This window comes from Neomonachus schauinslandi, chromosome 11 (assembly GCF_002201575.2).
Source record: "Neomonachus schauinslandi chromosome 11, ASM220157v2, whole genome shotgun sequence".
In the NCBI taxonomy this organism is placed as follows: Eukaryota; Metazoa; Chordata; class Mammalia; order Carnivora; family Phocidae; genus Neomonachus; species Neomonachus schauinslandi.
Window position 1 is genome coordinate 1,762,614 of NC_058413.1, and position 12,911 is coordinate 1,775,524.

The window sequence follows — 12,911 nt, forward strand, 5'->3', positions numbered from 1 at the left end:
TATAAGGTGGTTTTCCCAGAACGGATCCAAGCACACCCGCCACGGCCCACCCGCCCCTCTATTCCAGGATGACCCAGTCTCCTTGAAGCCTCCTGGACCCAAGCGGACAACGTCCAGCCGCCGAGGGACTCAGGCATGGCGCCGGGGTGGCCGGCAGGGGCTCCCCCCGCCCCAGGCCTGAGACACACCTGGGAGAACTGAGCAAAGGTCCGGTCGGCCAGCATGGGCACGTGCCCCAGCAGCTCATGGCAACAGTCCCTGTGGGGGCAGGGAGAAGGGGCGGCTGGGGCGGGGGGCGGGGGGCGGGGGGCCGCAGCCCGCCCCTGCCCCCTCCCCCACGTTCCCGCAGCTCGCAGGCGGGCATCCCGCCGGTCCTCTGCGGAGGCGGGGCAGCAGGCGGGGCGGCAGGGGCGGCCCCGCGGGGAGCAGGTGCACACTCACGGCTCGGGGGAGTGCATGGGCGAGGACGCATGTCGGATGTACTGGGTGCACTGGAACACGCGGAAGGCCAGGCTGGCCAGGAAGTCCCGGGCGGACAGCAGGCCGGCCACGGGCCGCAGCTGGAAGCCCGTGCGCTCTGCAAGGGCCACGGGGGTCAGGGCGCCAGGCTGGGTGGGGCCTCCCTCCTGCGGGCCCCGCCCCTGCGGCCCACGCACCCTTCAGGAAGCGGGACACGTCCTCCAGCTGGGGGATGCTGTCCTCCCGGTAGCCGCTGAAGCGCTCCAGCAGCTGGAAGGCCTCCAGGTGCTCCCGGCAGGCGTGGGTGGCGTAGAGGCCCTTGAGGGTGGCGTAGACCTCCTTCCTGCGGGCAAGGGTCTCAGGCCCTTCGGCGGGGGCTCTCGAGCCTGATGGCCGCCCGACCCCAGCCCCTCCCCACATCAAGCAGCCAGTCCTTGTGGGCGCTCCTCTCTGCCCCCGCCCCGGAGGCTCTGCAGAGGCCCCCACTGCAGGCCTCTCGCTGGACCCTGAAGACCCTGGCCACTGGGGGGCTCCGGGGGACAGAGGGCCACGGGGATGACCGGACCCAACAGCAGCCTCTCCTCCAAGATGGCCTTGGGAGAGTCCCTCCTCTACCTGGCCTCCACACGCGGCCCTCCTCGTCCCCTCCGCCCCAGCAGGGCCACCGGGTCTTACCAGGTGGCAATCTCCTCGGCCGTGTACTCCACACGGGGAATAGGGTCACCGCTGTGGACAGGGTGTGCAGTCAGCAGGGGCCCCTCGGGGAGGGCGGGCAAGGGGGCGGACAGGAGGGGTTTGGGGCTGAGCGCATGCCGGCCGCATGGCCTCGGCAGCTTCCTGTTTGCTCGGCTGGGACTCAGGGACCCGAGCCAGTGACCACAGTGACGGCGCTGGTGACAGAGACGCCCCCCCCCCCAGCAGTGTGAGGCTCCAGGACGGGGTCTGGCTCCCCGAGGCCGAGGCCGCCAGGGTCCTTACTGCTTGTACTGGAATGCAATCTCCGCGATCAGCTTCCGGCGCTGGCGGTAAGCCTGGTCCGAGAAGCCCTGGGGGCAGTACCGCACGCGCTCAGGAGCCTGCCCGCCCGACTCCTCTCTGCCCTGCCCGCCCCCCCTTCCCTTCCCTGCTCAATGCCCCTTCCCTGCCCGACACCCCTTCCCTGCCCGACGCCCCCCTCCCTGCCCACCCGATGCCCCTTCCCTTCCCTGCCCACCACCCCTTCCCTGCCCGATTCCCCTCCCCCGCCCCACCCCCCCCTCCCCCGCCCCCCCCCCCCCCCTCTGCCTGCTGCCCCTTCCCTTCCCTGCCCACCGCCCCCTTCCCTGCCCGATACACAGCCCCCCTCCCCCGCTGGTTGCCCCTTCCCTGCCCTGTGCAGCAGGGTGCCTGGGGGCTGCACCAAGCCCAGCCTCGGTGGTTCTGCCGGGAGCCGGACAGCAGACAGAGAGAGTGACGCCCCATCCATGACACCCTGGCCATGAGAACAGGGACACAGGAGGCCAGGAGGCCCCGGGGCACCCGCTTACCGGATGATCCAAGTCCAGGTCAGGGTCAAACTTGGTGACCAGATGGTGACACTTGTCCAGCTCAGAAACTTTCCTCGGGAACCAGAGGACTTCATGGAGGGTGGAGGGAACAGGGGCCTGCATGAGCGTCAGGCCAGCCTGGAAGCAGCCTCCCTTGCGGCTTCCTCAGCGGGGGGCGGGGTGGGGGATGGTAGCGTGACAGTGGGCAGGTCCCAGAGGTGCCCCGGCCAGCACACAGATGAGCGGAGGGCCTGAGCCGGCAGGGAGGGGGCCCCCCAGGCCTCACATGTGGTCCCCTCAGGGGTCCCCTGTGGAAGCTTCTGTGTCCCCATCTCAAGGTCATGTGCCCCATCTCAAGGTCATGGGTTACCCACAAGGACAGAGGATCCAGCCTCACCCTTGTTCTCCCCAGCGCCACGCACGTCCTCCGCCACCCGGCGCACGGAGCTGAGCAGGGCGGGCAGGTCGGCACTGGGCACCTCACAGCGCACAAAGTACTCCAGGTGGGGGCCCCCTGCCCGTGGCTTCTGGGCGGGCCGGGTCTCCAGATGGTGGATTTGGGCTTCAAACGTCTTAGGGAGCAAGGGAGAGACAGAGAGATGGAGAGACAGAGAGAGATGGAGAGGCAGAGAGACAGACAGGGAGACAGACACGGGGAGGGAGGGGAGACGGGGATGGGAAGGAAGAAGCTCCGTGGGGTCAGCTCCTGTGGCCCCGCCCTGGACGTTTGCGGCCACGAACACCCAAGCCGTCCTTCACACTCGGGTCAGAGCCTGCGGCCTGGGGAGGGCTTGCGGCTGGGAGGTGGGGTTTCGTCCAGTTTGCGTGATGGGAGTCCTCAGCGCGGGCCCTCCGCCCAGTGTTCTGGGTGACGTGTTGCGTCCCTCGGGCCTGAGTCCCCAGCCGCTGGTCGGAAGGTCCGCCACCCCTGGTGGCCTCATCTGGGGCTGGGGGTGGGCCCTGGACCCCACTGTGGCCCCCCCACCCAGGAGGCTCAACCCCCCGCTCAGCGCCACTGAGTGCCCAGGAGCCTGGCAGGAAGGCTCCGCTCGCCGCCACCTCCCGCCCGTCACCGTTGCCCAGCAACAAGGACGCAGGTTCTCGACGGGCCCTCGGGCCACACGGATGTCCAGGAGCAGGAGCCCAGCTCTAATGTCATTTGGGGGCCAGGAGCCCGTGTCCCGCCCAGCCTGGTGTGACCAGAACAACTAAGACCATCCGCCATCACATTAGCCAGAGCCCGTCAGGGGCAGGGGGGTGGGAACCCTGACTTCCCAGGCTGCCCTGCTGGGAGCCACACGCACTCACCCCATATGTCACCTGTGTGTGACGTGGTGGGTGTGGGGGTGGCGGGGGTTCACGGCCCGGTGGAGGGCTCGGGCTCAGGCAGTTCCCGAGACCACGAGGGGGACTGTGAGGGCCGTGGGGCCCCCCAGAGCTCTCGGGGGTGCAAACCCCCAGGCCCAGGGCTCCTGAGCCCCTCTCCCCTGGTGGCCTTCAGTGGCAGCCATGCCTCTGCGTGAGTCCCGTGGAGAGGACACCGTGTCCGCACCTGCCACAGGTCCGCACCAGCCAGCCTCACCTCAAATGCCTTCACGGCCCGGGACAGTGACGCGGTCTTGGTGCCCCGGAGGGTGAAGAGCAGATTCAGCATGGCCTTCCCATCCTTGTCCTTGAACACTGCGGCCTCTAGGGGGTCCCCGGGCTCCGAGGAGGCGGCCGACGCGGCCTCGGCCTTCTCTCTCTCCTTGCGAGCGTCCTCGATGAGGCTCTGTCGCCGCCCGATGAAGCGCGGAGACTGCGGGGACAGGACACGCCCAGCTCCCCCTGTGCTTGGCCGCCCCCAGTCCCTGTTCTGACCCGCTGGCGTCCGTGAGCCCCTGCTGTGCCCACGGGGGGTACGGCTGGCCAGGCCTCGCTTGCTGGGGCAGAACTAAGAGCCTGTCTCCACCCAATGGGGGTTGGGGGGTGGCCAGGAAGATGTGGAGCCACAGGCTGGGGGCCGGTGTGGCAGGAAGATGGGCCCACAGCACCCACATGCTGCCTTGCTTCTGTCCCCGGGTCCCAACTGGACGAGGTGACAGGAGGGGTGACTTAGGACCCTGAGGTGGATGTCAGCCAGAGCACTGGGGAGGGCAGGGAACATGGTGTCTGGCTCCTGGGAGGGACCCCCACGCCAGCCACACTGAATGACGTCACCTCGGCACCCCAACCCCGGCCCTTCCCCACAGCACAGGGACATGGCCAAACTTGGTCCACAGCCTGTCCCCAAGACCGTGAGCCCCCAGGCCTGCATGAAAGAGGAGCTGAATGTCTGGGGCTCGTCCCTTGGAGCTGAACTTCCAAGAAGGTTCTGGTGTGCTCGGGTCTTGGAACATGGTGGGGAGGGTGCAGGAGAAGCCCCTCGAGCCCCCGCTTGGCCTCGGGGGTGTGAGCAGAGCAGGGCTGCAGCCCCGGGTCGGGGAGCACCTGCAAGGCTGGGTGGGCCCTGGGAGTGGGTGGGGAGGACGTCTCACTGAGAACGGGGGTGAGGGGGGCAGTTCTCTGAGCAGGTGCCTGCAAATCACATTTCCAGAACCCAAACCATGTTTTCATTCAAGGTCTAAAAACAAACGCTCATTTGAAATGTTTGGGAGCTGATCATTCTGGGGCATCCTCGAGGACACGCAAGACCCTTCTTCTGGCCTGAGTGGTCTCCAGTTATCCAGCCTCATGGAGGTGAGGATGCCCGGCACAGACCTCCTGCCCTCGGGGGCCCCCAGGTGCTGGGTGATGCCTTGGGGACCGTCCTGGTGGTCAGAGGGGCCCAGGGTGTCTAGGCAGGGGAGGTGGGATTCAAGACAGGAGGTCACACTTGGTCACGAATGCGTGGCCGGTGGACAGGTGGATGACGATGGAAACCGCCCTGGAGCCCCTATCACCCTTGGGCTCAGGACTGGGGTCTGCCCCTCCGTGTGGCTGGCACCTCCCCCCAGGAGCTGCCGCCAAGGCCCAGGACACTGTCACACACACACACGCCGGGCCGGGGAGGAACCACCCACGGAGCTTCAAACACCCCCCAGTGGGGTGGTCGGGGGTCGCCTACCAGCCTGGGCAGAGCAGATGCTCAGGGCCAGGACCCCACACCGCACCCAGGTCTGTGGCGTCATATGGACCCTGAGTCCGGGGCCCCTGCCAGCCTTCGGGGGACACCCCTGCGCTTCCAGCCCATGCTGGCCATCGGGCACCAGCAGCCCCCTTACCATGATGGCTTCGGCCTGCTTGGCATCCAGCTCGGAGACCGCCCTGCGGAAGCCCTTGGCCTGGGGCGAGGCAGAGCTGGGAGTGGGCATGGCGCCGGTGTCCGTATAGGGCTCGCCTCCACGGCCCTCTGCCGGGCGGCCTCTTATAGGCTGAGCTGACGTCCCCCACCTCCCACCTCCCCGCATCCTCTCCTGCCGCCTGCCGCCTGAGGGAGGCGGTGGGCGGGAGCGAAGACGCGCAGGAGAAAGGGCTCTGTCCCATTAAATCTAATTGCGTCCCCGCTGCAGGCGCCCAGCAGGGGTACGGCCCTCGCTCTGAGTCACCTCGGCTCCAGAGGACGGGCTCTGCGGGGCTGGGGACAGCTGGTGTCCCCTTAGCTCCACACCCCAGGTGGGGGTGACGGTGGGTACACAGGGAGGTACTATTCTGGGCACCCTGAGACTGCACGTGGCAGGTGGCCTGGAAACCCCCGAGAGGAGAAATCCAGACTCCAACCTGGGATGTCAGGAGAACATTTGCTTTTCCAGAAGATTCTTCATCAAATTTCCCAACAGGATCCCACGGCATGTTTCCATTAGATGCCACCAGCAGGAGCGTTAGCTGTCCCTTGTCCCATTTCCCTGGGCCTGGATTCCCAGGCACAGCCAGTGAGACCTGGAATGTTCCAGAAAGGCCCATCCCTCCAGGGTGAGGAGCCTGGGAAGTGGAGGGAGGGATGTCTGGCTGGCCAACCCCTCTCCTCCAGGACCTTCCCCCAAACTGGTCTGACCATAACACTCTTACTTCCCCACCCTCTATGGCTCCCCATCGCCCTCTGGAAGCAGTCTGAGAGCTCAGTCAGTGCAGAGGGATGTGCCTCCTCCCACCTCCCCCTGCTGATCTTCTCACCCTTGGCTGTTCCCACTTCCTGCTCCAGGAGGGCCTGGGGGTCCATGATACCAAGCTTACAATATTCACCCCCTTCTTCTCCTGGTGAGCTCCTATGCATTCCACAAAACACAGCTCAGCCACCATTCATTCTGTGATGTCTGTGCTTTCTTGTCCCTGATATTAATCTCCCTCCTCTGCAAACACCCTGAGGCCAGGACCCCCAGCTGCTTGGCCCACTGCATCTCCCGGTGCCTGGTGTGGGCCCTGGCCTGACTCATCTCCTAGACTCTGGGCTCAAGAGCATGTCTCAGCGGCCTCTGCCCCTAAGGCCTGGCCCAGAGGAGGTCTTCCATAGGGATGCTGCTATGTCCTGAAGGCCCTGGAAGAATTTGCTCCAAGATCCCCAGGGTGCGGGCCGGGGCGGGCTCTACCCCAGGGCACCAGGGTCCCCAGCCAGCATCCAGGCCTTCTGGAACTCTGGACAAGCTCTCCTCCGCCCCTCCAGGGTGGGCTGCAAGGGACCACTTAGGGATGCGGATCCAGGCCTGCAGGTTTGCCCTGGGGGGCGCCGGGCAGGGGGTTAAGCACCGCGCAGGAGGAGTGGCTGAGTGTGGATTTAACCTTTCGGCAAATGTCTTCTGCTGACACAAATACTGTTTTTTAATTCCTTTGCCTACCTGAGCTGGCGTGGGCCTGCACGGAGGCTCCGTGGGGGCTAAGCTTCCTTCCCCGGGGCCAGGTGGCAGTGGGCAGGAGGGCGGAAGCTGCGGACTCCCTCCCGAGCTATGTGTTTCCCCTCTGGCCTCCGGCTTCCTCTGACCAGGTGTCTATCTGTCCGTGCACAGGGGGTCCCTCCTGGGAAGGCTTTCCCACACGTCCCCACCCTGCAGGGCTGGTTGACCAACCTGGGCGCAGTCCGGGCCGTTCCTCCTCACCAGCGGGTCCACCCCAGCCAGCATCTTCTTGCCTGCTAGACACCCTCGTGTCCTCTCTCTGGCCCGTGGCTCCCCCTGCACCCAGGGTCTCCCAGGCCCGAGCCCAGATGGTGATCTGTAGGGCCTGCCTATAGACAGCTGAGGCGTCTGTAGACCCGTCCTGCAGAGGGGAGACTGAGACCCCAGGCAAGTGATTTCTCTGGGTCCTGCAGCGTCTGGAGCCCTGGATTCCTAGCTCGCAAGACATTCCTTTCAAGGATCCAGGGCCTCAGGCCATAAGGAGAGGAATCCAAGGGGCAGACAGAGACCAGCGGCCCCCGCCCCAGGGATAGAGGGTAGGGCTTCAAGCCACTGCAGAGGAGGTGGGCACCAGGAGAGGACATGGGGTCCCTGCTGCCCAGACAGCCCTGGGGCTATGAGCCGGTCTTGGGGGGGCAGCGTGAGGAGCAGAGCGTCCGGGGCCCAGCGCGGTGGGGGTGCGCTCTGGGGCCGAATCAGGAGGAGGGGCCAGCCCCCTGTGCAGCCCCCCGCCCCTCCCATCACCCTGAATAATCTCAGCGGTCAGGCCGGGCACTCAGCACCAGTGCTGAGCTGGGCGCTTCCTCTTGTGGCCTCTTTGTGCCCCGGCCTCCAGAGGACGTAATGGCCCATAAGGACAGCATGCAGCTCCCTGGCATCGACCGGGTTCCTGGTGTGGGGCAGGGGTGGGGCAAGCGGCCTCCAGCCTCAGGTTCAGGGCCTGTCTCGAAGGCAGGGCTGCTCCCCCTGGGCCCCCTGCCTTGCCCACTGCGGGACCCCGCCCTTCCTCTCCTCCCCAAACCACAGGAGGGCCCAGGCTGAGCTGCCAAGGGAACCCGAGGGGGGCATCTCCCTGGGGTCCTCATCCCATGGCTCTGCAGGGCCCCACCGTCAAAAACCACCTGCGAAGAGTCTGAGGTTCGTGCTCCCCGGCAATCGGGGGTCAGAGGTTGCTTCCATGGTGTGAGCAGGATGAAGGTCTTTGTCAGTGGGCATCGTCTGTGTCCTGGGAGAGGCACACATCTGTGGGACACACAGCCCCGGGGCCCCGGGCAGCGGGTCTCCAGAGAAGCCCCTCCAGAGCCCGCAGCCTGGGACCAGGGTCCCTGTTCACAGGGAGACGGGCCTGCACGGGCACACACCACATCCCTCGGAGGATTTGGGGGCACTCCGGATGTCATGCTGCCCTGGGCCACCCCTGGGTCCCCGTGGTCCTTGGGGGCTGCAGGGGACAGGGAGGCCTGTGTCCCGCCCCTCCTGCCCGGGCCGCCCACCTCCAGCCTTGGCGCAGCCCCAGGGCTCCGGGGCCTTTCTCCACGTTTGGGGACAGGCGGGGGAGCAGTCGCCCACCCTCCCCCATGCTGGAAGAAGACCCAAGACGCCTGTCACACCGGCCCTGTCAGAGCTGAAATGTCAGAGCAATTAGCTCTAACGAGGCCATCGGATGGAACCGAGCAGCTGGGCGAGCCAGCGGGGGCAGGTCGGACCCAGAGCCACCGCCCCACTGGTCGATCCGATGCACTCAGGATAATTGGGCATTTGGAAGTCAGACCTGCAGGAAGAGACAGGGGAGGAGCGGGCCATGTCTCCCCTGCCCCCCCACCCCGTCCCCAGGCCCCTGCAGCAGTGACCCGCTTGGCTCCCTTCCCCAGACCAAGTCCTGCCTGGCCCCCAGGCCCAATGGCCGCCCCTCCTCCTCCAGGCAGACCTCCCTCCTGCCTCTCGTCTGAGCTCCCTTCCTGCCAGGCTGACCCCTCGATGGGGCAGGGGGACGGGCTGGCAGAAGGTTGGGCTCCAGGCTCAGTGCTGGCAATCCACCTTTGGGAGGGTGGGAAAGGGGATCCTGACTCCGCCCCCTGTCCCATCCCCATGGGGAGGAGGGGCACCAGGTCCCACTGACACCCGGGATTAGTGCTCTTGGGCCTCTGGAAAAGCTGTCCACGCCTTCCCTAAGAGTGCCTGTCCTAGGGTCCTTCCAGCAGGGGCCTGGGGCAGGGCAGCCGGGCTGGGCATCCCTGTGCTGACATGGAAGGGAGGGCAGGACTCGAGTGTGGTCAGACCCAGGCCCCGCATGAAGAGGGAGGGCCTGCAGGATTTGCAGAGGCCAAGGGGACTGGACTGGGGTGGCAAGGGGAACCAGGTGCCCAGAAGGCCCGGGGACCAAGGCGGGAAGGGGTTGGAGGAAGGGGGGGAGGGGCAGATCACAGAGGCCTCAGGGTCAGGTGGCCCTGGCCAGAGAGAGGCCTCTGTAGTCCTCGGTGGCTCCCACCCCCAGAGCACCCCGACTCTTCACTGCTCAGGTGCCTTCGAGGGGCAGGATGCTGGCCTCACACGGGGCTCTGGGCGGAAGGCTCCCCCCGTCACCTGCAGAGGCCGACATGGCTGTGAGCACCCCTGGCCGTGTGTGCAGCCAGGCTCGGCAGCCCACGCTCACAAGCTCCGCCGGTAGCTCTGGCGGTCTGTGCGTGAGCGTGCCCATGGGAGCCTCCGTGCACGTGGACGGGGGTTGAACGGTGCATGCGGTGGGCAGCTGGGCCTCAGGAGGTCTGACCGGCCACGGTGGGCTGACCCGTGGGGCGGCTCCTGGCTCCGCGTCCCTCCAGACCCTCACTCCATGTCACGGCCGAGGCCTCAGCTTCCTGCCAGGTGCTGTGGGTTCCTTGGGGTCCGTCTGCAGGCCCCCCACCCCGCCTGGCCCCTGCAGGACTCCGCTCGCCTGCCGCCCCCTCCCACCGGCTCTCAGTCGGCCGACGACGGAGCCCGCCGAAGACAAGAGCGCCATGCCGTTCTCATTAGTCACTCGGGGGCAGGCGCCCACAGCTGTGCTTTGATAGCAGCACATGGGCACATGACAGGCCCGGTGCCCGCCCCCCACCAGCCCTGGGGTCCCAGTCACCTGCCCCTGGTCCCGCTGCTCCAGGCTCCCGGAGCTCTTGGCGGTGAGGGGCCGCCTCGTCGCTTGACCCCGCCCATCCTACAGGGGAGCCAGCTTCCGGCTGTGGGCCCGCAAGGCCCCGGGCTGCATTAGCAGAGGCATGGGGGCCAAAACTCAGGAGGGGACAGAGTGCTCTGCTCGACGTGCCCAGAGCACACGAGCTGAACGTCTCAGCTGAACATCCGGTAGCCAGGGTGGGTTCCTGGAGGTCCCCCCGGGCTCTGCTTGGCCCGGCTTGTTCTGGGTGCCCAGCACCTGCTTGGCCCTCCTCGGGCCTGCCCGCTGGAAGCGCTTAGGGGGCCCACGCCCCTGCACCCCTGGGCCACAGGCACCTCTGCCGTGCTTCCTGCACACTCCACTGGCAGCAGGCTGGGAGTCGGGGGCTGCCCAGGACTGAGGCCCCTCTGGGTCCTGACCCCATCCGCCCGCAGTCCCACGCAGGCTCACCACCTGCCTTCCCGAGTGGGGAGTGCGGGGCCGCCCGCGCCTGCTCTCCATCTTGTTTTGGCGAGGCGTGGGGAGCTGCTCTGAGGTCCCACCTTGGCCCCCGCGCTGACATTTTCGGGATGGGGCTGTGCTGGCCAGTCCCACCCCTGAGGAGCGTGGTGGTCCCGCGGAAGACGCAGGATCACTGCCCATGCGGGGCACATCTGTCCTCCCTCGTCTGCCCACCAGGGACACATTTTGCTCCCTCTGGCTCGGGAAGCCCAGGACGGGGGACCAGGGCGCCGACTACACATGAGGCCCAGAGAGGGTGACCTGCACTCGCTGTGCCGCCCTGAAGGAAGCACGCAGCCCTGTGCAGGAAACAGGCTCAGAGGGGACCGAGGGCCACCGTCATACAGGGAGGGGAGCCCCGTCAGAGGCCGCCAGGAGTCCCGCCGCTTCCCTAAACGTCACCGCCTCCCCCGCCCCGCCCCACCCCGCTGGGGTCTTCTGTGGGCAGCCCGGCTCCGGGACCTGGATGTGTCCCCCTCCTGGGCCAGGCTCAGCTTCCTCCCGCTCGGCCTCCCCCCTGCAGTGGGCCCCTGTCCCACGGGGGCCAGCAGGGCCGAAAGCAGAGCCCCCCACCCCCCGAGACGCTGGCAGCGGTAATCCTCCGCGCTCGGGCCTCCCTCGGGCAGCAGGGGAGGCGGGCACAACTGTTCCAGGCCTCCCACTAATCCCGGGGCGCGGAGGGCCCCCGCCCCCGGCTGACATTTGCCAGCTGCCTGCCGCTGACCCCGCTTGCCGTGATATTTAGACAGGGCTTATCCGCGCTTTCTTATTTCTGATGACTCTGGGGCCCAGGATGAGCTCGGCTGACATGAGCTGGCCCGCCTTGATCTCCAGCTTGTTTTTAATAAACTCGTCCTGGCTGAGCCAGCTCCCTCCGGCCACCGACTGCGGCCCCCACCCGGGCCAGACGGAGAGCTCACGCAGGGTCTCCTGTGGACGCCAGACGGGGCCTCGGCTCCCACCCCAGCGGCGGGTCCTATGGAGCTAGCAAAGCCGAGGCTCATGCTCCGGGAAAGGGCGCAGCAGGAAGCAGGGGCGGGCTGCATGCATCCACCTGCGTGTTCACTGGGTCACCCTATAAGCATTGCCTGGGGTGCTCTTTGAAAACAGCAGGGTCCTTGCCTTGAGGGTCTCGTAGTTGGAGAGCACCTTCCACCACTCTCTCTGGGTGTCTTTGTGGGCACCCCCGTCCAGCCCAGCACAGTGGGCCCCAGGTGTCTGTTAAATAAAGGAAGACAGAGGTTCAGGGGCAATGGGCAGCAGGTGACAAGGTGGGGTGCTGGGGTCCCCGCTGTAGCTGGGGTGACTGCTGGGCCCTCACTCCTGACCCCTCCAACGCATCCCCCGGTGGTTGCCTGCAGCCTCACCGCTGCTCCAGCCACTCTCCCTTCTCAACACCCCAGGCGCCCCACCCCCCACCGTCCACTCCAGGGTGCTCCAGAAGCCCCTCGGGATGTCTGCAGTGGCCCCAGGGTGGCTTCTCCACCCACCTCCCCACCCACAACTGTTCTCCAGCCCAAATGCTCTTCAAATTATTGGTTTTGAAAAAATAATTATTATTTTTTTTAAATCATGGTAAAATACATATAACATAAAAATTACCATTTAACCACCTTTAAGCCCACAGCTCAGGGGCACTAAGTATATTCACACTGCTGTGCAGCCGTCCCCATCATCCGTCTCCAGAACTTTCCATCTTCCCAAACTGAGACTCTGTCCCCCTGAGTCACTGACCCCCATCCCTCCTCCGGCCCCAGCGCCCACCGTCCACTCTCTGTCCCCCTGAGACACCGACTCCCATCCCTCCCCCGGTGCCCACCGTCCACTCTCTGTCTCCCTGAGTCACTGACCCCCACCCCTCCCCCGGCGCCCACCGTCCACTCTCTGTCCCCCTGAGTCACCGACCCCCATCCCTCCCCTGGCCCCAGTGCCCACCGTCCACTCTCTGTCCCCCTGAGTCACCGACCCCCGCCCCTCCCCCGGCGCCCACCGTCCACTCTGTTCCCTGTGAATCTGGAGACTCTAAGGACCTCACGTGGGGGGAATCCTACAGTACTTGTCCCTCTGTGTCTGGCCTGTCTCACTCAGCATCACGTCCCCCAGGTCCATCCACGCTCTGGCAGGTGTCAGCGTGTCCCTCCGTGTTCAGGCTGAGTGACGGCCCGGTGTGTGGATGGACCACGTTTATCCGCTCGTCCGTCGACGACGCTTGGGCTGCTTCCGTGTGTCAGCGGCTGTGGACGTGGGTGTGCAAGCATCCACTCGCGTCCCTGCTGCACGCACTCGGGGTGAATACCCAGCGGCGGGATTGCGGGATCCCACGTAGCTCTGTTTGTCCGAGGCCCCTGCACGTCATGCCCACTGTGGCTGCACCAGTTTGCTCTCCCACCAATGGTGCAGGAGGGTTTTAATTTCACCACATCTGCA

General features: G+C 66.3%; 1 protein-coding gene across 3 annotated transcripts in view; it reads right to left on the minus strand.

Annotated features, from left to right (window-relative positions):
- TH (tyrosine hydroxylase) overlaps positions 1-5,317 on the minus strand; it is a 7,993-nt gene extending 2,676 nt beyond the window's left edge. Inside the window, exons 1-10 of one of the 3 annotated variants that reach the window (XM_044919486.1) lie at positions 5,228-5,317; positions 4,422-4,473; positions 3,568-3,806; positions 2,383-2,557; positions 1,986-2,074; positions 1,438-1,505; positions 1,135-1,185; positions 657-802; positions 442-577; positions 189-258 (exon numbers count right to left, since the gene is read on the minus strand). In XM_044919486.1, coding sequence (XP_044775421.1) covers positions 189-258; positions 442-577; positions 657-802; positions 1,135-1,185; positions 1,438-1,505; positions 1,986-2,074; positions 2,383-2,557; positions 3,568-3,806; positions 4,422-4,473; positions 5,228-5,317 — 1,116 coding nt within the window. Of the gene's footprint in view, positions 1-188; positions 259-441; positions 578-656; positions 803-1,134; positions 1,186-1,437; positions 1,506-1,985; positions 2,075-2,382; positions 2,558-3,567; positions 3,807-4,421; positions 4,474-5,212 lie in introns of all 3 variants that reach the window. The other 2 variants (XM_044919484.1, XM_044919487.1) reach the window with 2 other exon arrangements.
- Positions 5,318-12,911: the final 7,594 nt, after the last annotated feature.